The sequence below is a fragment of the Cydia fagiglandana genome, chromosome 19 (assembly GCF_963556715.1).
Source record: "Cydia fagiglandana chromosome 19, ilCydFagi1.1, whole genome shotgun sequence".
Taxonomy (NCBI): domain Eukaryota; kingdom Metazoa; phylum Arthropoda; class Insecta; order Lepidoptera; family Tortricidae; genus Cydia; species Cydia fagiglandana.
Window position 1 is genome coordinate 12,136,765 of NC_085950.1, and position 27,969 is coordinate 12,164,733.

Consider the following 27,969-nt stretch of genomic DNA (forward strand, 5'->3'; position numbering starts at 1 on the left):
CCTGCGGCGGCTGCTGCTTGTTTAGAGCTTATTCGTTGCCGCTGCAAAACAAAATGGACAGGGAGGTGCAACTGCGTTAAGAAAAAACTAAAATGCACGGACCCATGGGCATGTAGTGGCAATTGCGAACAATATATATCTTACTCGTATTTTAACCCGCATTTTAATCAAACATCTGCTTTGTTAATTTTATCACATTTATAATAACTCTATTGTCGAAAGTTTTCCCAACATCTATATTTATACGTTTAATTTATATTTGTATATATATATCACGTCCAGAAGTAATTTTCTACAACCAGAAGAATAACAACTTATCAGAAACCATCGAAACATACTTAAAAATCCTAAACGCTGCATACCGCTCTTACAATGCAGGTACGCCGCGCGACACAAAACATTTTTTTTATCAGAGTTATGAAAAAAAATGTTTAACAAGTTTACTATTCTATATAGTAGGATAACTGAGCTATTCACAGGTATTTTTTTTCTAGAGCAAATCCTCATAGTTTTAATTTTGTAGAAGATTTTAGAAAAAAGAAGTGAAAAGATTTTTTTGGAATTTTTAATTTCTCGATTTTTTTGTATGGAAGAGTGAAAATTTAGTCACAGAAATGAATTCTTCATCCTCGAATTACACGAAAAAGACACCAAACTTGATATAGTTGCTAGATGTATGCAGATATATAGCTTAGAGTGAGGCGCGCCGGAGCCACATTTGCCCCCCCTCCCCTGCCCACCTGCTGGGTGGAACCTCTTGGCAACCGGGCTTAATCGGCTCAGATCACCCCCAGAAATACCTGTTCCAAGCGGTTTGCTTTGTCTCCAAAATGCAAGGTCCCCTTAGAAAACAGGACCTTAGAACTTCTGCTATAAGTGAAAATTCCCGGTTTATTTTTATGGTATTGCAAGCTCTAAAAATTAGTTGTATGATTGTTAGCAATTAAAATCTAAAAATGTCAGCGTTTTTCCCACTGTCTTGAACAGTCTAAGTAAACGTCACATGCCTGTCAAATAATCAGCTGTCAAAAACACGAAAAGGAAAACACAGTGGGGGTTATGTTTGTTTAAGGTAAAGGAAATAGTGTATTTAGTCATGAAATAATCTAATTTGTCAATTGTGTCATGTAAAAATATGTATAACAATTCAATTTAGCCTAGCTTTCTACATTATTACTATAATAGTACCGCTAATTTTGTCAATGTCGATCTATTTTTGGGTGTGCAGTTATTTAGGCCGATTTTAGTCCAAAGGTTAAGGCTTGGATGTGCATTTTAACTTTCGTCTGGTTTAGACAGACCCTCCGTCATCCCGTGGTGCCGTATTATGGACGAGCTGAAGCTGAAAGCCGGAGAAAAGATCGGAGCATTACACGTAAGTGTTTCTTACTACTTTCCAAATTTCCGGTAGTTTTGTTGTTTTAAAATTTGTTTATTTATTTGAAATGTGTGAAATGGGTCAGTGGCGTGTTGTTCTAGTGAAAGCTATTGTTTATTTTGACTCTCAAATGACTTTGCTCTAATTTTCCCGGTTGAATGACCCTGAACTTATATAATACTTAATTACTTGTATCAAACGCCAAAGGTATCTTTCATTTTAGAAGTATGTTAGAGAATATACTATTCTATGCTAATTTAGGGTCAGTCAACTTTCTGAAAATACTTTTAATATAGTTTGTTTATCAAAATGTCTTAACATTATTGATATCATGAAATGAATTTTAATGACATCTTTTTATTTAATTTTCGAGCATGGAATATTGACTCAACTATTAGAATTGAATTGAGTTGAACTAAGATCCAGTTATTTTAACTCACCCCAGTTTAATTAAAACAAATAGCCATGAAACTATGGCCAAAGCTGTTACTGAGCATGCACTGTTGTTATGAAAATAAATAGTTTCTATTATCAGTATCAAAACAAGTATTTCTGTAATTTTGAGAGAGTTTTCTCATTTAACAGGGCCATTAAATCATTTTACGGTTTATACAGGGTTACTTTTTTACCAGTACAATAAATCAACATAAATAATTGTTGCCAAAAATAAAAAATACCAGCATTCTTTGTTACTACTATTTGGGAACAAAAAAACAAAAATACCAATGCCCGAACTTATCAGCTTAAGTACTAGAAAATGTGGATGCCTTATGCATCAATTAGCAAACGCACGAACTGGCAACTGTTTGTTTACGTCATCGCGTGCGATTTCATACTGTTGACACCTTGTATTGTATTGTATTGTATTGTAGCTCGGGCGATTTTCCGCAACTCGACGTCTTGCGCCTATTTTGCGTGATAGGGGGTGGGCTAGTCTTGCCAGCCCAGCTCCTCGAGGAATCCTATCAAACCTTTGATGTTGAGTAGGACCTCGGGGAGGTCACTCGGGGATCCGAGATGTTTTGCCCTGTATGGGGCCAATCCGCTGCATTCCAACACCACGTGAGAGGCTGTTTCTTCTTCCTCCATGCATCCACGGCATAGGGGACTGTCTGTGACACCTGTTATAAAAAGATGTTTGTTAAAAAGTCCATGACCTGTTATGACACTGGTTACCATACTCAGTCGAACCTTTCCTAGTTGAAGGAGCGCCCTTGTGAGCTTACCGTTCATGCTAGGCATGGCCTGCTTGGCCTTTCTGCATCCAGTTTGGAGTTTCCCTGTACGTGCCAGCAGCATTGAGCGTACCTTACTAAACGGTATCGGGAGGATCGGTTCCGGGCCTATCGCCCCCGCACCCGATCCTTGTCTGGCGAGCTCGTCCGCGGCGTCGTTACCTCGGGATCCACTGTGTCCTTTGATCCATTGTCAGGTGATCTTATTGTTCTGACATACCTCCATTAGTCGTTCGTGGCATTCGTGTATAAGTTTGGATGTGACTATATGGCTTTTTAGGGCCATTAAGACTGCTCTGCTGTCGGAGAGTATGCGGATGGAGGATCCTACTACCTTCCTTGCAGTGATGGCAGCCGCCGCGTTAATGATGCCCATGCACTCAGCCTGGAATACCGAGTTATGGGCTCCTAGCGGAGTGGTGATTGACATGTTCAGGTCTTCTGAAAAGGTTCCAGAGCCTGATCCGCTGTCTGTTTTGGACCCATCAGTGAAGATTCTCAGCTCCCGGGGATTGAGTCCTTCGTAGTTGTCGTCCTCAAATAATTGTATTTTGTACCTTTTGTCAAAGATGGCTTGTTTGTGAATTCGATCCGTGCCCGCCATGAGCACTGGAAATTCGCTGTATACTTTTTCCAGGCATGCTGTGTGAAGAGCTCCTGTGGTGTTAGACCATATATTGAGGGTTCGTAACCTTACCGCTGAGAGACTGGCCTCTTGTTGTATGTGTAGGTGCAGCGGTGAAAGGTTTAGCATGACCTCCATGGCTGCAGTCGGAGTGGACCTCGTGCAGCCAGTGGTGGCCGCGCATGCGAGCCTCTGGAGTCTTTGTAGCTTGTCTCGTACGTTGCCTAGGTTTGTTCTTGGCCACCAAACCAGAGCACCGTAGCAGAGTAGGGGGCGGATTATAGTCTTATAGAGCCAAAGGGTAATTTTCGGGTTGAGTCCCCACCTCTTACCAATCATCCTTCTGCACTGCCAGAAGACTACTCCCGCCTTGTCTATGCGTTTGTTGATGTGATTGTTCCAGTTGAGTTTACTGTCGAGCGTTAGCCCTAAGTACTTAACTTCGTCGGTCAGCTGTAGCTCAGTCTGGAAGAGTGTTGGTCTGGTAAAGTTGCCAAGTGCCCTTTTATTGGTGAACATTACCATTTCTGTTTTTGTGGGGTTAACTGATAGGTCAAAATCTCTACACCAGCGTTCTACGATCCGAAGAGCTGCCTGGGTGAGGTCGCATACTGTACTGGCAAATTTACCTGATATTAATATTGCCAGATCATCAGCGTAGCCTATTGTGTAGAAGTGTTCCTCGTTCAGTTTGGTTATGAGGTTGTTGACTACTAGGTTCCACAACAGAGGTGAGAGAACTCCCCCTTGAGGGCATCCTCGCACCGCCGCTACGGCCTGCGGTTCACCTACATACCTTATTGTCCTTTGATTTAGCATGTTCATGATCCACTTTATTAGTCCAGGTTCAGCGCCGTGGCTTTCCAAGGCGTTCCCTATACTGGAAAAGTGAGTCTTGTCAAAAGCGCCCTCTATGTCAATGAAAGTGCCGAGGCACATTTCTTTGCCGTGGATGGCTCTCTCAATGCGGCTTACAACCATGTGAAGAGCCGACTCCGTAGATTTACCTGAGCTGTACGCGTGCTGGTTGTTGTGCATCGGTATGTTCTTTAGCGCCCGGTCCCTCAGGTCCCTGTCGCACAGTTTTTCCAAAGTTTTCAGCAGGAATGATGTGAGACTGATGGGCCTAAAGGATTTGGCAGCTGTGTAGTCGTTCTTACCTGGTTTAGGTATGAATACCACATTCACATCTCTCCATCTCCTGGGCACGTACCCCCAGGCTAGGCAGGCTGCCATGATGTCGGTCAGGGTTTCCTGGATGAGTCCTAGACCCCACTGTAGGAGAGCGGGGAAGATCCCATCCGGACCAGCCGCCTTGAAGGGATGGAAGCTGTCTATGGCCCACCTGAGTTTCTCAGCCGTGACGACTCTGTGCGCCATTTGCCAGTTGTTGTCCGTTGTACTGTATTCCTCGTCCTGCTGATCTGCATCGGCGAGACTTACGCATCCTGGAAAGTGAGTTACCAGGAGAAGGCGTTGGGTCTCTGCAGGGCTAGATGTGTATGTGCCATCGGGTTTACGCAGTGAGCCCAATTGTGATGTGGGCTTGTGCGCTAAGGTTTTCCTCACCCGGTTGGCGTGGTCAAGTGTTTCAATGCTGCTGCAGAAGTTCCTCCATGACAGGGATCTCCAGTACCGCAATCTCTTTTTGTACCTGGCCTTGGCTTCGTAGTAGTTTTCCCAGTCCACCTCAGCCGTTGTGTTCATGGCCCTGTTGAAGAGTCTTCTTGTTTTCCCCCGGAGTCTCTCCAGTTCTGGGCCCCACCACTGGTGACCCTTTATGGCAGTCTTTGCCGGTGGTTTTAAGGGGCACGCCTTGTGGTAGCTGTCTACGAGGGTATCAGTTAAGATATTTACCTGCTGTTCTATCTGAGCCGGTTCCCGAAGGTCATCCCTCGGTGGAAGCCGGTCAAGGCTTTCCCCTAGGACCTTCCTAAAAGTGGCTCGGTCCGTTTTCCTGGGATTCCTCCGGGCGGTTGGTGTGTCTCTAGATGCTAGTAGATTGAAGCGAATCCACCTATGGTCTGAGCAGGAGGCCTCCTGGGAGACGTGCCATCCCATAATTAGTTCACTGACCTCCTCCGAAGCCAGAGTCAGGTCGATAATCGTCCTGCATCGTTTGTTTACAAATGTTGGTTCAGCGCCTATATTTAGAATGTTTAGATTAGTAGTCACAAGATATTCAACAAGTGTCTTACCTCTGTTGTTGCTGGTCTCCATTCCCCACAGTGGGTGGTGTGCGTTGGAGTCGGCCCCGATGATTATTGCGAGGCCTGATCTCTCGCAGTGGCTGACCAGTCGTTGTAGTTCGGCAGGCGGTGGCTCGTCCTCTCCAGGCATGTACGCCGAGGCAAGGACTAGGTCGCGACAGCCTGTTGGCAGTGGAACTTGTAGTTTAATCGCACACAGGTCTCTGGAACAGAATTCAGTGAGCGGTTGTGCAATAATATTGTTAGTAGTTAGGATACATGCCCTAGGGACGGCATGTACCGTGGAGTAGTAGAGCTTACCTTTCGTGTCGGACAGCCCGCGTATGTATCCATTGCCCGCCCATGGTTCTTGTAGGAGGGCAACGGCTGTTGGCAAACCTGCCAGACAGCGTCTGAGTTGGGCCGTAGCGGCCACGCTGTGCTGGAGGTTTGCTTGGATGACACTAGTTGGTGTCCATGTTGTCGGTGGTGGGGGCGGCATTTTGCATTTCCCCTCCCTCCTTAAACATGTCGGCCAACCCCGACACTATCCAAGCCGACAAGTCCTCACCCTCGGATGATGACCCGGCTGGTCCCTCACCAGTGCCAAGGAGCTCATCCTCCGAGAGTTCGGGTATCGTCGGCTTGGGTAGCGGCAGGGGGGCAACTTTCTCCCCGGAGACAGACTTGCTCTGCTCGGAGGTGCCCGCGGCCTGTTCGCTGGGGACCTGTACTCCCGTTACCCTTAGGGTGGAACCTTGCAGGGTGGGAGGCTGGTCCAGGTATTTGCCTCCGGGACCCCTGAACCTGAGGTAGACATTGCCCATCCCACAGTTCAGGGATCTCCCCCTCTCCATGAAGGCGGGGACGAGGTCTTCGGGGATTGTGAACTCGACAAACCACCCCTGGTCTTGCCGTAGTATTTGTATAATGGACCAAGACCCGACCTTGGCCCATTCGTTCTGGTACCTTAGTCCGTCAGCTGCCTGACGGACGTCTTCCCAGGACGAGTTGTCGATGTTGGGTATTAGGAGCCCGCACTTAATTCTCCTTGCCATCTCCGACTGGCGAACCGCCTTAAGGGAGATGTCTGGCAGGGTTAGGGCCTGGACACATCGCTGAGACCAGGCGGCCGAGTATTCGTCTTCTGCGAAGACCCTCAGCTGTCCCTCAGCGAAGATGGGCTTGCCCTTGAATTTGGGTGGCCGGGCTCCTACGTGGTTTCTCCTCGCCTCCTCCACGATTGCTTGGTGCAACCCGCGGAGGATGGCGTTGGAGTGGTCAGCGGTGATCTTCCCCGACTTCTCGTCAGTAATGACGATCGTCAGGTCAGATGCCGCTGCTTGTGCGTACGACAACGGTTGGCTTGGGCTCACTAGTCGCTGCTTTTTGTTGTCTCCTTGCGGGGAGAAGGACTCATCTCGCATCCTTTTAGCAGCGGCTCGTGCGAGCTTACCAGGTCGTCGTTTGGAGGGATCTGCGGCCGAACCCGTAGGGCTGTCGCCCGACGTTCCAGCCTTAGGGGGTAGGATGGAACCTTTTCCCTTCGGCGGAGGCCTGGCAGCAGCAACCTGCTTGTTCGGCGCCGGTTTGGGTGCCGGCTTCTGGGAAGCCTGCACACCCACACCGGTTGCAGAGTGTGTCGGTGTCAATGTGTTGTCCAGCTGCTGCTCTCGCGCTAGACGAGCTGCACGCCTCTGGTTCTTGTTTTTCTTCTTCTTCTTAGCCACCCCACCTTGACATTTAACAGGGGGGGGTGGGTTAGAGGAGGAAGAATTCACAGGTCTGGCAGGGTGAGGCTTCCCAGCGGGGGGTTGCTTCTTGGACCTTCGGTCCACTACCTGCCAGTCCTGGAAGGGGTTTGGGCCGGTCTGCTCCCCAGATGAACTGGGTTGCGGACGGGCCGGGGTTTCGGTCTGACGCACTGTCACTGGAACAGCTTGTCTCGCCTGTGTGGCTTCACCATTAGCGATGGACGCTGCTGGATCAGCTTGGGGTTTTTCGTTAGACCTGGTATCCATAGTTCGTAACGATTAACTTCATCCTCATCGGCTCCCACCCTACAAGGGCCCACATCTTGGGAACGCTTACTCACACATATAAAAGGTGCTTTCGGTCGTTAGGACACCGACTCGGGTATAGAAGTGAGAAGTTGGCTAGTTGCGCGACATCGGAAATGTATGAAGGTGGGACGTAGGGTCGTCCAGGTCAGACGCCCTCCGCCCGATTCACCTAAACGCACTTCGTCAGCATGGCCTTTCACCACCGCATCAGCAGCCGAAACTGCCTCTGCGGCCCTCTCACTTCTCGCCGTGAGCCCACCTACGGTTCCTCACTTGACCATTTCCCGGACTGTGGCTAGTAGCCCGGGCTACCGTTTTGCCCGAAATCAGGGCCGAAGCAGACGTGTTGCCACGCGGGTTGGCAATGGCTCAATCCCCAGGATCCCGTCATCCTTGCGTACGGCGCTCTACTGTGCAGGTCCTAGCACAGGTAGGTTATGTATAGGTCGTCAGTAGTAGCCTACACCTACTGACAACACCAGTGTGGATGTTAGCCGCCACTAGAAAGAGGCACGAATGCCAGTCGCTAGTGACGTTGCCCAGGATGGACCGGGGGTGACAGACGGACCTTTAGGTTGGCCGGAGCCCACCCAAACTTCCCCCTGTCTCCCGCTCGGGGAGGTCATCACACCACTCCACCCCTAACACGTTGACACCTTGTAATTAGTGCAACCAGAAGTTACTAAATTGGTGAAGGATAAATTAATTGATGCGAAATAATAAAAAAAAAAATATTTGTGCAATGTGATCTATTATCGATACAAATGATGTGGTAAAATTTATTGTACCGGTAAAAAAGTAACCCTGTAGTTCGTTTTTTTTAGCATTAGAAAGAACTTGAAAGAAGGTAAGCGATCTTGGCATGTCTTTTAATTGAAAAACGCTTTTTAAAAATAAATAACTATTACTTATGAAAGCAGAAGAATATAAATGATCGTATTAGATTCATAATGGTTACATATTTGCCGTAACTTAGTTTTAAAATGTGTTTTTCAATTAAAAGACACATCAAGATTGTTTACCTAATTTCTAATGCTAAAAAAAACGAAGTATAGACTCACTTGTTTTGTATGTCTCACAACAGTTTAAATTCGATTATCGACAGCCATTTTTGTTTTATAGTCATTTGACTCATTTGTGTGTACTATTATTAATTATTGTCCTTTAGTTCCATATTAACTGTAGGAATGCCATTGATATAAGATGATAATTGTATGCTATACTGGCTGTGGCCTGCAATATGACCAAAAAATTAAACTGTAGGCTGTACTCCTCATACTGACCAGTGACTTTTAAAAATAGCTTGGGTTACATTTTTTAATAGACTATGAAGTTTTTTCTAAGATGCAATATTTTGCGATGTTTGTTATGTTTCAGGCGTGACAAGCAACATCAATCACAATGATAAAGGCGTACATTGAAATTATTTTGTATGAAAAATAAGAAGTCTAAAGACTTACATAAAAGTAATTGAACAAAAGTTGACACTTTTGTCACTCAAAACGGTGACCCATTTGAAGAGTGCAATCTAGGTGTAGTTAAATTATTCACTCATGTTACAGGCTACATCCGGTATGTGTGTTACATTTGCTGTTACATACATATAGATATATAATGTAAAATATCATTAGTAATCCTTACATATTTCCTTTTTTGCTTCAAAGTTATGTAGAGTAAGCTACTCTTTATTGTATATGTGCAATTAAGACAAATAAATGTTCCACATATGAACAGGAGGCAGCAAAATCAGCAGCGGGTAATGGCCGGTCCCGGGTGGAGGATGCTGTCAACCACACTGTTGAGGTCCTTAACAAGGTATGTGTACACTATACATATACATGGGTAATGTAATTATATAACACTGTTAGAGTACAACCAAAAAATATTTGCAAAAATTGAATCATAAAAAAAAAATATCATTGAATCTCCTCACAAAATTTAATTATTCAAAACATGATATAACATAGTTAGAATTGGAAAGTGAAAGGACTTATATTTGAATTGAATAAAAAAAAACTAGAGATGCCACGAATATTCGGCAACTATTCGGTATTCGGCCTATTCGGCCACTTTGCCGAATATTCGGTTGCCTACTGAATAGTAGCCGAATGGCCGAATACCGTTGTTGCACCTACCTAAAAAGAAAAAATACACAATAAAATAACCGAAAACTAGGTATAATTAATATTTAAAATGTATTCTTAGAAAGTAGTTAAATACGAAAGCCCCATTTTTGAGCATTTGTTGATTACAAAATATTTTATTTTTATCATGGGTCTGATTTGATCGACTCTCACTCATTAATTCAGTTCAACATAAAAATATATCTTAGCAAACGCTGTGCTTTGTTGGCGAATAGTTTACATTATAATTATGACTCAAAATGTTCGTAAGTCATGCCGAATATTCGGTATTCGGCCGAGAGAGGGGGCCGAATATTCGGTATCCGGTATTCGGCCAAATTAACTATTCGGGGCATCTCTAAAAAAACTCTGGAAATAAAATTTTACATGATATATTAATTATTTACAGAAGTCCGTATAGTATCTATACATTAAAAGATTCCCTTTAAAAACTGCCTTAAAAATTATATCTAGGTAGAAAAACTTCGCGAGCCCTTACAAAACTAATTAACTAGTTTAAACTATACATCCCCTAATGCCGCCCTGGTCCAGTCAGCAGCAGAAGTTGCTAAGCGGGCCACGTGTTCAAAATTATTATGACGCTACTTTATTGTTAAGAGAATAAGAGCGTCTCAAGGTAATTTTGAATAGAGATGCCCCGAATAGTGAATTTGGCCGAATACCGAATACCTAATATTCGGCCCGCCTCTCGGCCGAATACCGAATATTCGGCGACCGAATATTCGGCATGACATGCGAACATTTTGAGTCACAATTATTACGAAAACTGTTCCCCAACAAAGCACAACGTTTGCTAAGATATATTTTTATGATGAACAGAATTAATGAAAGTAGTTAGAGTCAATCAAGTCAGACCCATAATAAAAATAAAATATTTTGATATCAACAAATGCTCAAAATCGTGTCTTCGTATTTAAACACTTTCCAAGAGTACATTTTAAATATGAAATATACCTAGTTCTTGGTTCTTTTGTTGTGTAATTTTTCTTTTTATGTAGGTGCAACAGATGTTCGGTATTCGGCCGAATAGAAGGCAACATTCGGCCGATTACCGAATATTCACAAAGTGGCCGAATAGGCCGAATACCGAATAGTTGCCGAATATTCGTGGCATCTCTAATTTTGAACACCTCGCCTGCTTAGCAACTTCTGCTGCTGTCCATTCCCTATGTTGTTGTGTTGTTGTGTTGCATTCCCCCATCAGTGTTGTTTTGGTTAAATAAAATCCTGTACCTACTAACCCCTTAGTTTGTAAGCTCTAATAATAAAAATGTGTCCATGTGTTACACGAAATAAATAAAATATTCATTCATTCATTCATAGATTCGCGAAGCATTCAACGACATCTGGCACCACGAGCTGATAGCGGAGGGCCGGGACCGCATCGCGGCCTGGACGAGGGACGCGGCCCAGCGGATCAGAGACGGCACACCCCCTCTTTCCCCTGTTCTTCTGTATGAGGAATTGGTGGCGCTGTTTACAGATCGAGGTATATTCAAGTTTCTACCTACCACTAGTTCTTCTTCTTCTTCATGTTAGGGGCTATATAAGGCTCCAAAGCCTATGTATCACTGCGGCCATTCCTGATCTATTGTGATCGCCACCTACTACAACTCTCGATCCAAACCTGCAACTTATAGTTCGTTTTTTTTAGCATTAGAAATGAGGTAAACAATCTTGATGTGTCTTTTAATTGAAAAACACATTTTAAAAATAAGTTACGGCATATATGTAACAGTTATGAATCTAATACAATCTTTTATATTCTTCTGCTTTCATAAGTAATCGCTTTTGATTTTTAAAAAGCGTTTTTCAATTAAAAGACATGTCAAGATCGCTTACCTTCTTGCAAGTTCTTTCTAATGCTAAAAAAAAAACGAACTATACCTTGTGCCTAGTTAGTACCCATCTAGAAGATTTCCCAAAAAATCTATTCCAAACAGTTAAGTTTTGGTTTGAGAACGAGTCACATTTACAGAAAGACCAATCTAATTTGAACTGTAAATCGGATTGCTTAGGTTGAAATTAATGCCCACGTAAGATTGAAATGAAATCGTACTATGTCTGGGAAAAATAAGAGACGCGGCCCAGTGTATCAGAGAGAACACCTCCTCTTGTTAATCCTCTTTCGAGGAGTAAGTAGCCTAAGTAGAGTAGAGTAAGTAGTTTAGATATGTCTCATAGTTATTAACTTCAAAACGACCAAAACACTGTCTAATCTGGACTTTTATTTCCAGTATGGCGTCGCACTATGGTGATATTCGCTTGCGGCCTAGCGCTTGGAGGGGGCTGCGGGCTGGCCGTAGGGCTCCGGTGCGCGACCCACGTGCCCAGCGGGCCGCATGCGCGCGCATTACACGCGCAGAACGACCAGAGCGTCATACTCGTTGAAGATGCTACAGCGCCGGGTAAGGGAATGGTAGCCTGTGTTTATTTGCCTCATCACGCGGTAGTGATATGATAGGATTATTACGAAAGTTCGTATTGTATTTAACGTGACTTGTCTGATGGATCCACATGATGATCCATTGATCAGAGTGAGTATGAATTGAACTCGCCGAGAAAGTGATCCTGAAATTAAAAATATTTATTATTAAATTATAAAACGGGACTTAATCGCGTATAATTAATACTTAATTAAATATTAAAACTTTTCTAACACGTGATTAAGTCCTGTTTCATAGTTTTAGATCAGTGAAAGTTAAAGATTAAAGCAGTGAAATTGTGCATATTTTACCGCTTTATTTTTTTGTGACGAAACTTGGAACTGATTGTAAGTTTGTTGTCACCTGACGAAGCCTGCGGATATCAAAGTATAGTCCCTGAAAAAAAATTGTTAATAATATCTTTCATTAATTTAAGTACATATGTACACATTAACGCTATTATATCTGTGTAATGTACTTGTTTTGTGCAATGAAGTGTTTACAACTACTACTTATGTTAGCAAAAAGAGAGTTACTGATTTTTAATTTAGTTTCCGATATCGTTATAATTTGAATGTTTTGTGAACATTCCGCCATCCGCGAGCTATGGGGCTTTACCGTCACAGTCTTTCTGTACACTGAGGATTGCAATTAGAACCCACTGCATGGGGGCTATTCATAAATTACGTCATTTCAAATTAGGGGAGGGAGGTCTGGACATCGGATGACGGCAGCATGAAGTAGGAGGAAACGGGGTCATACGGAGCATGATTTTTGGATGATTTTAGGGGGGAGGAGGGTCAAAAATCGTCAAAAATAGATGACGTACAGCCCCATGTCAATTTGTCAATGTCGTGTTGTCAACAGCGGCGGGCGCGGGCGAAGTGCTGATACGCGTGCAGGCATTCAGCGTGTGTCCGTGTGACCGCGCCACGCTGCGAGGCCGCGGCGCAGTGCTGCGCGCGCTCTGCGGGCGGAGCCAGCCCGTCGTCGGCCGAGGGTTCGCAGGTCAGCACAGGAGCCTTATATACCATGATGTTTTGTTTAATAAACAGATAGCCCCATGTGCAGAGCGTGCATGAAAGAAGAAGAAACAGCAAAACATATCCTCCTACACTGTAAACAGATAGAAGCGTACAGGAACCAATACCTAGGGACTCCGTGCACACTGAAGGAGGCAGTTAGCAACCTGAAGACACTGCTAGGTTTCATGGAGGAGCTGGGGTGGCTAGAGTAGTGCAACCTCGTTTTCACGCAAAACAGGCACAGTGGTTGTCGATTTGCGGAAAATGCTCAGGATAACCAACTAACTACCATGATGTGTATATTGCGATTCTGTTTAGGACCTAAACTGAGTCGCTAAAGGACGGAGCTATATAACTTACATCCAACAGACAAACAGAACAAACAACACCACAAACGGAGAACAACAGATAAACAGAGGATTCTGTTTATTAAACAGAATCCTAAACTGAAACGTAATAAGGACATCATGGTAAGGCCCCAGTTGTAATTATTTATTGTTTTCAGAGCTCTAAAAATGGGACCCTATTTCTCCGCTGTCCGTCCGTCCGTCTGTCTGTCTGTCACCAGGCTGTATCTCATGAACCGTAATAGTTAGGCAGTTGAAATTTCCACGTACTTATGATGTATTTCGGTTGTCGCTATAACAACAAATACTAAAAACAGAATATATAAATATTTAAGTGGGGCTCCCATTCAACAAACGTGATTTTATTGCTGTTTTTTGCGTACCTAATGGTACGGAACCCTGCATGCGCGAGTCCGACTCGCACTTGGCCGGTTTTTTTATAACAATTTGTCCATTTTTAGGGTTCCGTACCCAAAGGGTAAAACGGGATCCTATTACTAAGACTTCGCTGTCCGTCCATCCGTCCGTCCGTCCGTCCGTCCGTACGTCCGTCCGTCCGTCCGTCCGTCTGTCACCAGGCTGTATCTCACGAACCGTGATAGCTAGACAGTTGAAATTTTCACAGATGATGTATTTCTGTTGCCGCTATAACAACAAATACTAAAAACAGAATAAAATAAAGATTTAAATGGGGCTCCCATACAACAAACGTTATTTTTGACCAAAGTTAAGCAACGTCGGGAGGGGTCAGTACTTGGATGGGTGACCGTTTTCTTTTTGCTTTTTTTTTTTGAATTATGGTACGGAACCCTTCGTGCGCGAGTCCGACTCGCACTTGCCCGGTTTTTTGACCAAAGTTAAGCAACGTCGGGAGGGGTCAGTACTTGGATGGGTGACCGTTTTCTTTTTGCTTTTTTTGTTTTTTTTTTTTGCCTTATGGTACGGAACCCTTCGTGCGCGAGTCCGACTCGCACTTGCCCGGTTTTTTTAGCTGGGCAACAAAATTAGCAAAGCCTTAGCTCATACTAAGAGAAAATATGTGACGATCCACGGAAAAACGTACCTTATGCGGCTGGCGCTTACGTCGCGTAGCGCCGCAATAATATTGGAGTGGCGTTAATAATAGCGTAAGCGCCAACCGCCATAAGGTACCTTTACCCGTGGGACGTCACATATTGCCCATTAACACGAGTGTTTCACACAGGAGTGGTGCTCGATGTTGGATATGGCGTGGGGCACTTAGAGCTAGGTGACGAAGTGTGGGGCTGCGTCAGCGAGTGGAGCGGCGGCGCGGCCACCGAACTACTTACGATACGCAGGTATATCATTACTAAAATTCCAAAAACAATTATATACAGAGATACACCGAATATATATAAATAAATATATATAAAAGTACGATTCTCATTGTCTAACAAGTGTTTGAGAGCGGATGGTGACCATATATTATTGTCCCTCCCTATAGTTCGTTTTTTAAGCATTAGAAATAAGGTAAACAATCTTGATGTGTCTTTTAATTGAAAAACACATTTTTTAAAATAAGTTACGGCAAAAATGTAACATTTATGAATCTAATACGATCATTTATATTCTTCTGCTTTCATAAGTAATAGTTATTGATTTTTAAAAAGCGTTTTTCAATTAAAAGACATGTCAAGATGGCTTACCTTCTTCCAATTTCTTTCTAATGCTAAAAAAACGAACTATAGTGCATAATACGTTACGTTTCTCCCATTGTAGCTGTGTCGCATTAACGATTGAATAAACATCAAACTTGAAAACATACAATACAATACAACATTACAGAAATCAATACAAATATTACAGACGACCCCAACCACATATTAAAATTACTTAAATAACAGATTTTGACGCCAGCTTTAATTTTTTTACTAACTTTCAGTACTCGAGTCAGCAAGCGGCCTCACGGCCTCGCAGCAGACGCGGCGGCCTCGCTGCCCTGGGCCGGAGCCATCGCACTGCGCGCCCTTGAGCGGCTGCGCTGTACATCGGAATGTAAGGGGAAACGGTAGGCAAGTAGGGATTATAATGTGTAGGTTGTCGGCCTCGCTGTTTTTCAAGGCAAGAGTTTTCCTATGTTGGAAACGTGGCAATATTAATAATTAAATAAAGATCGTTTAGTACCGAAAAATATTCAATTCGATACAGTTTTTACTGACCTCCGCACTAGGCAATGCCTGTCCCGTGAAGGAGAGATTGATAATCTTAAATATATCTAGTAAGTAATAGAGTAATCTTAAATATCTAGTAATTAAATAATGCTAATAGGCCTATTTGGCCAAATATAACGTGCTAGTAAGTGCTATGCAATATTTTAGTACAGTCAGCAGCAGAAGTTGCTAAGCGGGCGAGGTGTTCAAAATAACCTTAACTCGCTCTTATTCTCTCAACAATAAAGTCGCGTCAAGATAATTTTGAACACCTGGCCCGCTTAGCAACTTCTGCTGCTGACTGTATCTACTATAAACTTCCGCAAACAATGGTGGTTAATCGCGATATAGACATGGGGCGTTATGGAGTTATGGGAGCATTCCATGAAATTGTCTACCGTTGTCCCGTACAAACGCGAAGTTTCTGAAGATTTAAAGGTATAAGAGTTTCCTTTTCTATGACAAATGGTCAAAAATATGCACAGAAAAATATTCGCCCGCTTTAAATACCGAGAAAAAAGTCGCATCACAGGAAATAAAATGCGTTTGTACGGGACAGCCCGTGGAATGCTCCTATGGACCTTATTTACAACGAGCTAAAGTTCAGTTTCCCCCAGCATGGTGATATGCGGCGCGGCGAGCGGCGAGGGCTGCGCGCTAATACAACTGCTGACTGCTCGCGGCGCGCACGTCTCTGTTCTAGCCCCAAGGAGAGCCAGGAACGCTTTACAGAATCTGGGTGAGGACTTTATTCGAATGGCGTAAGGTTCATATTTGAATGATACTACAGCGATTGAGAGCGAAGGGAAGAAACGGCCCAGAAAACTTAGGTGAGCTATTAGCGACTTAATTGTAATGGAATTTGGTTCATATTGCCTTAATACAATTGCTGACTGCTCGAGGCGCGCACGTCTCTGTTCTAGCCCCCAGGAGTGCCAGGAACGCTTTACAGAATCTGGGTAAGGACTTTATTCGAATGGCGTAAGGTTCATATTTGAATGATACTACGTGAAGTGAAGAAGCGGCCCAGAAAATTACGTGAGCTATTAGCGACTTAATTGTAATGGAATTTGGTTCATATTGCCTTAATACAACTGCTGACTGCTCGAGGCGCACACGTCTCTGTTCTAGCCCCAAGGAGAGCTAGGAACGCTTTACAGAATCTGGGTAAGGACTTTATTAGAATGGCGTAAGGTTCATATTTGAATGATACTACGTGAAGTGAAGAAGCGGCCCAGAAAGTTACGTGAGCTATTAGCGACTTAATTGTAATGGAATTTGGTTCATATTGCCTTAATACAACAGCTGACTGCTCGCGGCGCGCACGTCTCTGTTCTAGCCCCCAGGAGAGCCAGGAACGCTTTACAGAATCTGGTTAAGGACTTTATTAGAATGGCGTAAGGTTCATATTTGAATGATACTACAACTATTGAGAGCGAAGGGAAGAAACGGCCCAGAAAGTTACGTGAGCTATTAGAGACTTAATTGTAATGGAATTTGGTTCATATTGTCTTAATACAACTGCTGACTGCTCGATGCGCGCACGTCTCTGTTCTAGCCCCCATCAGGAGAGCCAGGAACGCTTTACAGAATCTGGGTAAGGACTTTATTAGAATGGCGTAAGGTTCATATTTGAATGATACTACGTGAAGTGAAGAAGCGGCCCAGAAAGTTACGTGAGCTATTAGAGACTTAATTGTAATGGAATTTGGTTCATATTGTCTTAATACAACTGCTGACTGCTCGATGCGCGCACGTCTCTGTTCTAGCCCCCATCAGGAGAGCCAGGAACGCTTTACAGAATCTGGGTAAGGACTTTATTCGAATGGCGTACGGTTCATATTTGAATGATACATCGATTTATAGGAAAAGCCCTACACGACTTGGGTGAATTGTAACTTTATTATAATGGGACATGGTTCATATTGCATTAATGAAGAATATGGCCAAACTGTAAACGAATTTTAGATTTGATACACGTTTGACTTACAGATGTAATGCATAATTATTTTCCATCGTATTTTCACGGAAATTTAAGAACTATTTCAGTCTTAGTACAAAAAGTACTGTCACTGACTGAAGTAGCATGACAAATACGAACGTTTCCGAGAAAATACGAAAAATTATGCACTACCCTCCTTATTCATAATAAATAAATATTATAGGACATTTTTACACAAATTGACTAAGCCCCACGGTAAGCTCAAGAAGGCTTGTGTTGTGGGTACTCAGACAACGATATATGTAATATATAAATACTTAAATACATAGAAAACAACCATGACTAAGGAACAAATATCTGTATCATCATACAAATAAATGCCCTTAACAGGATTCGAACCCGGGACCATCGGCTTCATAGGCAGGGTCACTACCCACTAGGCCAGACCGGTCGTCAAAATGTTTATAATATAATTCATAAATGTTTACTAAAGTTGACAACCCTATAATAATCGTTTGCGACGTGTTGGTATGATGGAAAGGGACAAACGATTATTATCGGCTTCTCAACTTTAGTAAATGTTTATGAATAAGGGGGTATATCTATACCACAGACAAAACATCCTCCAGACTGATCATAGTCGCGCTACCCCCTCTGCCACGCAGACGGTAATTTTACTCCATGTTCGAGTCGAAAGTGTCTTTGTGTGACGTCCGTGTCTTTGAACGGACCAATCACGGCACGGGATTTCGCTCACCTCGTCCCGCGCACCCCCGCATTTTTGGCATCATCGGTTGCATGAAATAATTGCTCTAAACTAGGTCTCTAGTTCGTTTTTTTTAGCATTAGAAAGAACTTGCAAGAAGGTAAGCGATCATGACATGTCTTTTAATTGAAAAACGCTTTTTTAAAATCAAAAACTATTACTTATGAAAGCAGAAGAATATAAATGATCGTATTAGATTCATAATTGTTACATATTTGCCGTAATTTATTTTTAAAATGTGTTTTTCAATTAAAAGACACATCAAAATTGTTTACCTTTTTTCTAATGCTAAAAAAACGAGGTATAGAGGATTTCTAGCCTATGATCTATACGCATTTATCCTCGCAGGAGCGCACGAATACGTGGAGCTGGACGCCAACAACCACAGCACGGCGTCCTGGGCGTCGCTGGCGCAGTACGGCGCGCGCGCCGGGCCGTGGGACGGCGTGCTGGCGTGCGCCGGCGCCGGCGTGCCCGCGCCCGACTGCTCGCCGGCGAAGGCTGCGCTCAAGTGAGTGCACAGACAAGACATCCTCCAGACTAAGCATTGTAGCGCTACCCCCTCTGCCACAAATATACGGTTGTTTTACTCCATTTTCGAGTCAAAGTAAATATCAAATGATATTTCGTACATACGTTCCGAAAAACTCATTGGTACGAGCCGGAGAGGATACGATTTTATTTGTAGAGCCATAAGAGCGGCCTTCGAAAATCTACAAAGCTTGCATTAGAGACATTTCGTACTCATTAACGAATGTGGCAAGAACAACAAGTAATGTACTACACAGGGAGCCGGAAAAGTGCACTCATTTATTATGGCCTGATCCTTACCGAATCGCCGACAGTCTATAAAACAAAAATTTCCTATTTTCACGAACTTGAAAGCCGCGAATTGCCATCCTGCTTACTCCTCTATGAATCATCCCCCGCGTGATAGAGACAACTATCTGTTCCAGAGCTACAGCTGCGCGCGACGCAGTGGTGGAGCTCCGCCCCACCCCTCTGATCACGGATCGGCTGCCCACCCCCCTGTCGGTCATGTTCGCTGCGACCTTCTATACTTTCAGGGTTTTCAGGGTGAGTTATAAATATTTTGTTGTTGTATGGTGGTAATTATCCCGATGGAGGGCGGGAGGGGAGGGGTAGGCGGGTAGAAGTAGTACAAACCAAACAAACACAAACGTTTTATTTAGCGCATATAAACATTTGAAAGTAGATAGATGCGCACATATTTATGTAGTAATGGTGTGTAATTATACTGCAGAACGTAATTTAAGAAAAAAGACAATGTTGCCACTGCAATAATTTGTTTGTAAAATAGTAAATTCCTTTTGATAAATAATAACGCTAAGATAATTTATTCATTAGTAATTTTACTCCTACTATTTAAAAAAGTACTTTTATTTACTTATTTTTACATAAATACAAGACGCGCTAGTAAAAAGTGGCAACATTGTCTTACTTTTTTTGGTCTTGAATTACTTTTTTCAGTTTTGTTAATATAACGCAATTGTTTTTTGTATGGAAAGCGAACCACCTTAAAACGTGAGTGCCAAGTTTGAATATTGAATATGTGTGGCAGTGGGTGCTCGGCTGTGGGACGCACACGGACTGGCTGGAAGAGAAGCAGAGGCTATCGGGCGGTCTGACATCCCTGGCTACACTAGTGAATGAGGGCACACTGCGCCCTGTACTGGATAAGGTGAGTGAAGTGAACTGTATTGAATATGTGTGGCAGTGGGTGCTCGGCTGTGGGACGCACACGGACTGGCTGGAAGAGAAGCAGAGGCTATCGGGCGGTCTGACATCCCTGGCTACACTAGTGAATGAGGGCACACTGCGCCCTGTACTGGATAAGGTGAGTGAAGTGAACTGTATTGAATATGTGTGGCAGTGGGTGCTCGGCTGTGGGACGCACACGGACTGGCTGGAAGAGAAGCAGAGGCTATCGGGCGGTCTGACATCCCTGGCTACACTAGTGAATGAGGGCACACTGCGCCCTGTACTGGATAAGGTGAGTGAAGTGAACTGTATTGAATATGTGTGGCAGTGGGTGCTCGGCTGTGGGACGCACACGGACTGGCTGGAAGAGAAGCAGAGGCTATCGGGCGGTCTGACATCCCTGGCTACACTAGTGAATGAGGGCACACTGCGCCCTGTACTGGATAAGGTGAGTGAAGTGAACTGTATTAAATATGTGTGGCAGTGGGTGCTCGGCTGTGGGACCCACACGGACTGGCTGGAAGAGAAGCAGAGGCTATCGGGTGGTCTGACATCCCTGGCTACTCTAGTGAATGAGGGCACACTGCGCCCTGTACTGGATAAGGTGAGTGAAGTGAACTATATTGAATGTGTGGCAGTGGGTGATCGGCTGTGGGACGCACACGGACTGGCTGGAAGAGAAGCAGAGGCTATCGGGCGGTCTGACATCTCTGGCTACACTAGTGAATGAGGGCACACTGCGCCCTGTACTGGATAAGGTGAGTGAAGTGAACTGTATTGAATATGTGTGGCAGTGGGTGCTCGGCTGTGGGACGCACACGGACTGGCTGGAAGAGAAGCAGAGGCTATCGGGCGGTCTGACATCCCTGGCTACACTAGTGAATGAGGGCACACTGCGCCCTGTACTGGATAAGGTGAGTGAAGTGAACTGTATTGAATATGTGTGGCAGTGGGTGCTCGGCTGTGGGACCCACACGGACTGGCTGGAAGAGAAGCAGAGGTTATCGGGCGGTCTGACATCCCTGGCTACACTAGTGAATGAGGGCACACTGCGCCCTGTACTGGATAAGGTGAGTGACGTGAACTGTATTGAATATGTGTGGCAGTGGGTGCTCGGCTGTGGGACCCACACGGACTGGCTGGAAGAGAAACAGAGGTTATCGGGCGGTCTGACATCCCTGGCTACACTAGTGAATGAGGGCACACTGCGCCCTGTACTGGATAAGGTGAGTAAAGTGAACTATATTGAATATGTGTGGCAGTGGGTGCTCGGCTGTGGGACCCACACGGACTGGCTGGAAGAGAAGCAGAGGCTATCGGGCGGTCTGACATCCCTGGCTACACTAGTGAATGAGGGCACACTGCGCCCTGTACTGGATAAGGTGAGTGAAGTGAACTATATTGAATATGTGTGGCAGTGGGTGCTCGGCTGTGGGACGCACACGGACTGGCTGGAAGAGAAGCAGAGGCTATCGGGCGGTCTGACATCCCTGGCTACACTAGTGAATGAGGGCACACTGCGCCCTGTACTGGATAAGGTGAGTGAAGTGAACTATATTGAATATGTGTGGCAGTGGGTGCTCGGCTCTGGGACGCACACGGACTGGCTGGAAGAGAAGCAGAGGCTATCGGGCGGTCTCACATCCCTGGCTACACTAGTGAATGAGGGCACACTGCGCCCTGTACTGGATAAGGTGAGTGAAGTGAACTGTATTGAATATGTGTGGCAGTGGGTGCTCGGCTGTGGGACCCACACGGACTGGCTGGAAGAGAAGCAGAGGTTATCGGGCGGTCTGACATCCCTGGCTACACTAGTGAATGAGGGCACACTGCGCCCTGTACTGGATAAGGTGAGTGAAGTGAACTGTATTGAATATGTGTGGCAGTGGGTGCTCGGCTGTGGGACCCACACGGACTGGCTGGAAGAGAAACAGAGGTTATCGGGCGGTCTGACATCCCTGGCTACACTAGTGAATGAGGGCACACTGCGCCCTGTACTGGATAAGGTGAGTAAAGTGAACTATATTGAATATGTGTGGCAGTGGGTGCTCGGCTGTGGGACCCACACGGACTGGCTGGAAGAGAAGCAGAGGCTATCGGGCGGTCTGACATTCCTGGCTACACTAGTGAATGAGGGCACACTGCGCCCTGTACTGGATAAGGTGAGTGAAGTGAACTATATTGAATATGTGTGGCAGTGGGTGCTCGGCTGTGGGACGCACACGGACTGGCTGGAAGAGAAGCAGAGGCTATCGGGCGGTCTGACATTCCTGGCTACACTAGTGAATGAGGGCACACTGCGCCCTGTACTGGATAAGGTGAGTGAAGTGAACTGTATTGAATATGTGTGGCAGTGGGTGCTCGGCTGTGGGACCCACACGGACTGGCTGGAAGAGAAGCAGAGGTTATCGGGCGGTCTGACATTGGCTACACTAGTGAATGAGGGCACACTGCGCCCTGTACTGGATAAGGTGAGTGAAGTGAACTGTATTGAATATGTGTGGCAGTGGGTGCTCGGCTGTGGGACCCACACGGACTGGCTGGAAGAGAAACAGAGGTTATCGGGCGGTCTGACATCCCTGGCTACACTAGTGAATGAGGGCACACTGCGCCCTGTACTGGATAAGGTGAGTAAAGTGAACTATATTGAATATGTGTGGCAGTGGGTGCTCGGCTGTGGGACCCACACGGACTGGCTGGAAGAGAAGCAGAGGCTATCGGGCGGTCTGACATCCCTGGCTACACTAGTGAATGAGGGCACACTGCGCCCTGTACTGGATAAGGTGAGTAAAGTGAACTATAATGAATATGTGTGGCAGTGGGTGCTCGGCTGTGGGACGCACACGGACTGGCTGGAAGAGAAGCAGAGGCTATCGGGCGGTCTGACATCCCTGGCTACACTAGTGAATGAGGGCACACTGCGCCCTGTACTGGATAAGGTGAGTGAAGTGAACTATATTGAATATGTGTGGCAGTGGGTGCTCGGCTGTGGGACGCACACGGACTGGCTGGAAGAGAAGCAGAGGCTATCGGGCGGTCTCACATCCCTGGCTACACTAGTGAATGAGGGCACACTGCGCCCTGTACTGGATAAGGTGAGTGAAGTGAACTGTATTGAATATGTGTGGCAGTGGGTGCTCGGCTGTGGGACCCACACGGACTGGCTGGAAGAGAAGCAGAGGTTATCGGGCGGTCTGACATTGGCTACACTAGTGAATGAGGGCACACTGCGCCCTGTACTGGATGAGGTGAGTGAAGTGAACTGTATTAAATATGTGTGGCAGTGGGTGCTCGGCTGTGGGACGCACACGGACTGGCTGGAAGAGAAGCAGAGGCTATCGGGCGGTCTGACATCCCTGGCTACACTAGTGAATGAGGGCACACTGCGCCCTGTACTGGATAAGGTGAGTGAAGTGAACTATATTGAATATGTGTGGCAGTGGGTGCTCGGCTCTGGGACGCACACGGACTGGCTGGAAGAGAAGCAGAGGCTATCGGGCGGTCTGACATCCCTGGCTACACTAGTGAATGAGGGCACACTGCGCCCTGTACTGGATAAGGTGAGTGAAGTGAACTGTATTGAATATGTGTGGCAGTGGGTGCTCGGCTGTGGGACCCACACGGACTGGCTGGAAGAGAAGCAGAGGTTATCGGGCGGTCTGACATTGGCTACACTAGTGAATGAGGGCACACTGCACCCTGTACTGGATGAGGTGAGTGAAGTGAACTGTATTAAATATGTGTGGCAGTGGGTGCTCGGCTGTGGGACGCACACGGACTGGCTGGAAGAGAAGCAGAGGCTATCGGGCGGTCTCACATCCCTGGCTACACTAGTGAACGAGGGCACACTACGCCCTGTACTGGATAAGGTGAGTGAAGTGAACTGTATTGAATATGTGTGGCAGTGGGTGCTCGGCTCTGGGACGCACACGGACTGGCTGGAAGAGAAGCAGAGGCTATCGGGCGGTCTGACATCCCTGGCTACACTAGTGAATGAGGGCACACTGCGCCCTGTACTGGATAAGGTGAGTATTGTATACTCCAGACTTCGCGTTAACAGGCGTGTCTCACTCCGTGATTTCGTCGCTTTGCTACAGGTAGCTAAAAGTACATCCGTTCGGCCCCAATTTTGGGGTTTGCCATAAGCCGCGGGTGGCGCTGTCGCCACCTAGCGGCCATATCTGTGCTGGCGCGGGTTACAGACGCGTTTTGTTAGAAAGTGAGTCTTCTGTACCAAGTACTATTATTTATTCTCTGGCGTTAAGTACAATGAGAAACGTGTGATAATCACCGTTTTCCAACACCTATAAAATTGTAACTTGTATTTTTTTTATGTGGCTTTCCGTCACAGAAGGGTCCTTCTGCTTCATGTGCAATAATTCTGTTGGAATTTCAGATGAAATGGCCGCTATCACACTTTAAGCATAAGGACTTGTGTGGAAAGCCACAAATGAGGTCCTTACTTCTTCTACCTTTTGTCTTTTCAGGTATACTTGCCACAGGACTTCGAGACCGCCCTAGCACACGCGTGCAGCGACGATGCCCTAGGCACAACAGTCATCAGGTTCCCTTAGAACCGTATCCTGATACTTGAAGGGGCCCTATCCATTTCTCGAACGGTATTAAACTAATAATATTAATCCACGAACTGTCAAGTCGTATGGGTTACCATGGCAACACACTAATAATATTAGACTAATACCGTTCGAGAAATGGGGCTCAGCTGATACTTGAATACCACGGAACGCACACATACATAGGTTAAAACAAATGTATCCGTGGCCATCGGATTAGTGTGCGAATGACCGCTCATGCGGCGTGATGCGGCATCTATGCGTTCGATGAATTGATCCTGTATTTTTGCCTTTTTCAGGGTTCCGTACCCAAAGGGTAAAAACGGCACGTAACGTAAATAGTACGGAACCCTCGATGGGCGACTCCGACTCGCACTTGTCAGGTTTTTATAATAAAACTATGACAGTTTTAATTTTCTAACTTAACATTTTAAGATTTGATAACTTTTGTCAGTTTTTCAAAGGATATTTTGTATGTACGAACAAACTTCATATGAAAAGGTGAGATGTATTCTTCTGCCATATTGTATGTAAAATAATCCTATTATAGGGATTAAAGTTTTTGATGTATATTTGAAACTTACCAAAGCTGATGTTTTATCAAAATTGGGATTTAGAAAAAATGTAGATACTAATATATGTAATTTGTAAGTAATTAAAGAAATTTTCCACACAAACTTTGTAAAAAAAATCGGAAAACTAATAAAATAGTTTATTTTAGAGAACACAATATATTTTGTTATTTGATATAACAAGCAATAGTAAACCTTAATGCAATGCATGAAGGTTTCTTTTTAATGTACTTACGTATTGTCGGCTATTGCCGACACTGGCGTTCTTATGGTTAAGTAAAAACATTGATACATTTTAAATCAGATTATACAGTTTTAAAAAACGCGATCTATCAATAAAACGCCTCTTTCCTTAATCTGTTAATTAAGTTCCTATTAAATTAATCAGCGAATGTAAGATTCTAAAACTTATTAGTATCGGATCAAATGATCTTCATGAAAGTGATTTTTTATCATTTTAACTTGTTATGGAGAAAGTTCGCGAAGCTTTATATTTTTCATACGGCTTTAGCCGCCAAAAAGTGCCATAAACCGTTACGTACTGGAAAAAGCATAGAATGGCCGTTTTATATTATTATGTCGACTTTTTTCGTCAGATTTCAATTAAATTTGATAAATCGAGTTCCCTCTGTTGTACCAATTAAGCGTAATTTTATCGAATTTCCTAAAAAAATCTGCCTCTGATTATGAAAAAGTATGGTATTGTCATGACTTAAAGAAATAGTACATTTCGATGCTAGTGCGGAAGGTATGTCATTACTTCACGAGTACCGAGATAGATATCTTGCCACGAGCCGCAGGCGAGTGGCAAGACTCGGGACGAGTGAAGAATGACATTTCCGCACGTGTATCGAACGACGTTTTTTAATACAGTTGCGAAAAAATAAGAAAAACATTGTTAATCGTACACTAAACAAAAGTGGTAACAGTGACAGCTCGGTTAGACGTCGTCTTTAAGTATATTATATCTATGGGCGTTTGGCAGCTATTCCGTTCCATTCAGTCAACTTATTAAGAACGGAATTTTCAATATTGAATATTATAAAATGAACGTGTTATAATGATGAAGAGGTAAGTAATTAAATATGAAATATGTAATATTTTTCGTATTCTTACATTAACGGTAGGTTTTTATGCTGATTACGACGTTTAAAGGAAACTAATATTAACACTCATCAATAAGTAGTCGTGAATTGGAACAAGTATAAATTTAAAAAAATTGGAAAAGTAAAAAGCACTAGTTCGAGATAACCAACTTTCCGCACGCTAAACAGCTACGTAAAGTAGCACTTTTTGAGCAACTGTATAAAAAAATTTTTTTCGGTTCAATTTGAGATTTCATATTTATTTATTCCGCCCACAATGAGAAACTATTTAAACCAGACAAATTGTATTCAAACCTGACAAAAAAAATGCATCAAAATAAAAATAGGCCCTAAAAATATACGTACAATTTCCTTTTTGTTGCGGTAAAATTCAATCTCCAGAGATAAGAAATGTTTTTGATTGATATTTGTTATTTATTGCTATCAAATTTTATAGCATTACATTGATGGATATAGGAACCCCAATCCGCATTGGGGGCATTCCACGAGACTGTCGCTTACATAACGCAATTCTTCTAAATACTTCCGGAAATGCTGAGTAAGCGATATTGGGTCAGGTAATATTTCATGACTTGGCTAACAAATTGGCAGTATATTCTCGAGATTCACGTATTTTATTGAGGTAGCTGCCATACAAGGCAAAAGCGTTATGTAAGCGACAGTCTCGTGGAATGCCCCATTGGGCTAGCGTGGGGACTATTGCCCAAGCCCTCTGAGAGGAGGCCTGTGCCCAGCAGTGGAACGTAAATAGGCTAAAATTATTATTATTTATATTCTAGAAAAAAAAATATCCGTAGGCCATAGACTAGGAATCCTCTAGACCGAGTTTAGAGCAATTATTTCATGCAACCGATGATGCCAAAAATGCGGGGGTGCGCGGGACGAGGTGAGCGAAATCCCGTGCCGTGATAGATCCGTTCAAAGACACGGACGTCACACAAAGACACTTTCTACTCGAACATGGAGTAAAATAAGTAATTTTATATTATAAATTACCGTATGCGTGGCAGAGGGGGTAACGCGACTATGCTCAGTCTGGAGGATGTTTTGTCTGTGCCGTGGGGGCTAAGATGAGTTGCTCAAGGCTCGACTCCTGCCGGCCTAGCCAAGGTTACAATCGCTATCGCTTCGACAACGAAAAGCATTATGTCTCTCTATCACACTTCCATATTAGTGTGACAGTGACCGTTGCGTTTCGATCGCTACGGAGCGTAAGCGATTGGCATCTTGGCTACACGGCCTGTTCCGACCCTATTGTACCTAACACTAACATTAAGTAGATAAATTGTAAAGTAGATAGATTTATTGTATAGCCTATTTTGAATATTAAAATTGTTGTTTTTTACCTTTGTGTATTTTTAACTCCGTATTTCTGACACAAATCTAATAATTAGACAGATTAGGTCAATGTGGGTAAGACCAGTATATAAAACGTATTGGTAGGAAGACATTCATAGAGCAACTCTTGTATTTGTACACGTACGTCGCTCAGACAGTCAGAAAGGAAGAGCTTCGCTCCTTCTGCTCAACCAACCTTCTGTACAGACAGCGTCATAGTTCGTTTTTAGGGTTCCGTACCCAAGGGGTAAAACGGGATCCTATTACTAAGACTTCGCTGCCCGTCCGTCTGTCACCAGGCTGTATCTCACGAACCGTTATAGCTAGACAGTTGAAATTTTCACAG

At 44.4% G+C, this 27,969-nt stretch overlaps 1 protein-coding gene across 1 annotated transcript; it reads left to right on the top strand.

Annotated features, from left to right (window-relative positions):
- Positions 1-1,025: 1,025 nt before the first annotated feature.
- On the top strand, positions 1,026-27,630 carry LOC134673791 (reticulon-4-interacting protein 1, mitochondrial-like). Its single transcript, XM_063531819.1, has 13 exons — positions 1,026-1,072; positions 1,300-1,375; positions 9,225-9,305; positions 10,958-11,123; positions 11,872-12,042; positions 12,928-13,068; positions 14,637-14,751; positions 15,336-15,461; positions 16,221-16,342; positions 18,660-18,822; positions 19,268-19,388; positions 19,894-20,013; positions 24,521-27,630. The coding sequence occupies exons 2-13, from the start codon at positions 1,328-1,330 to the stop codon at positions 24,605-24,607; spliced, it is 1,461 nt and encodes a 486-aa protein (XP_063387889.1). The 5' UTR covers positions 1,026-1,072; positions 1,300-1,327; the 3' UTR covers positions 24,608-27,630.
- The last annotated feature ends 339 nt before the right edge of the window (positions 27,631-27,969 follow it).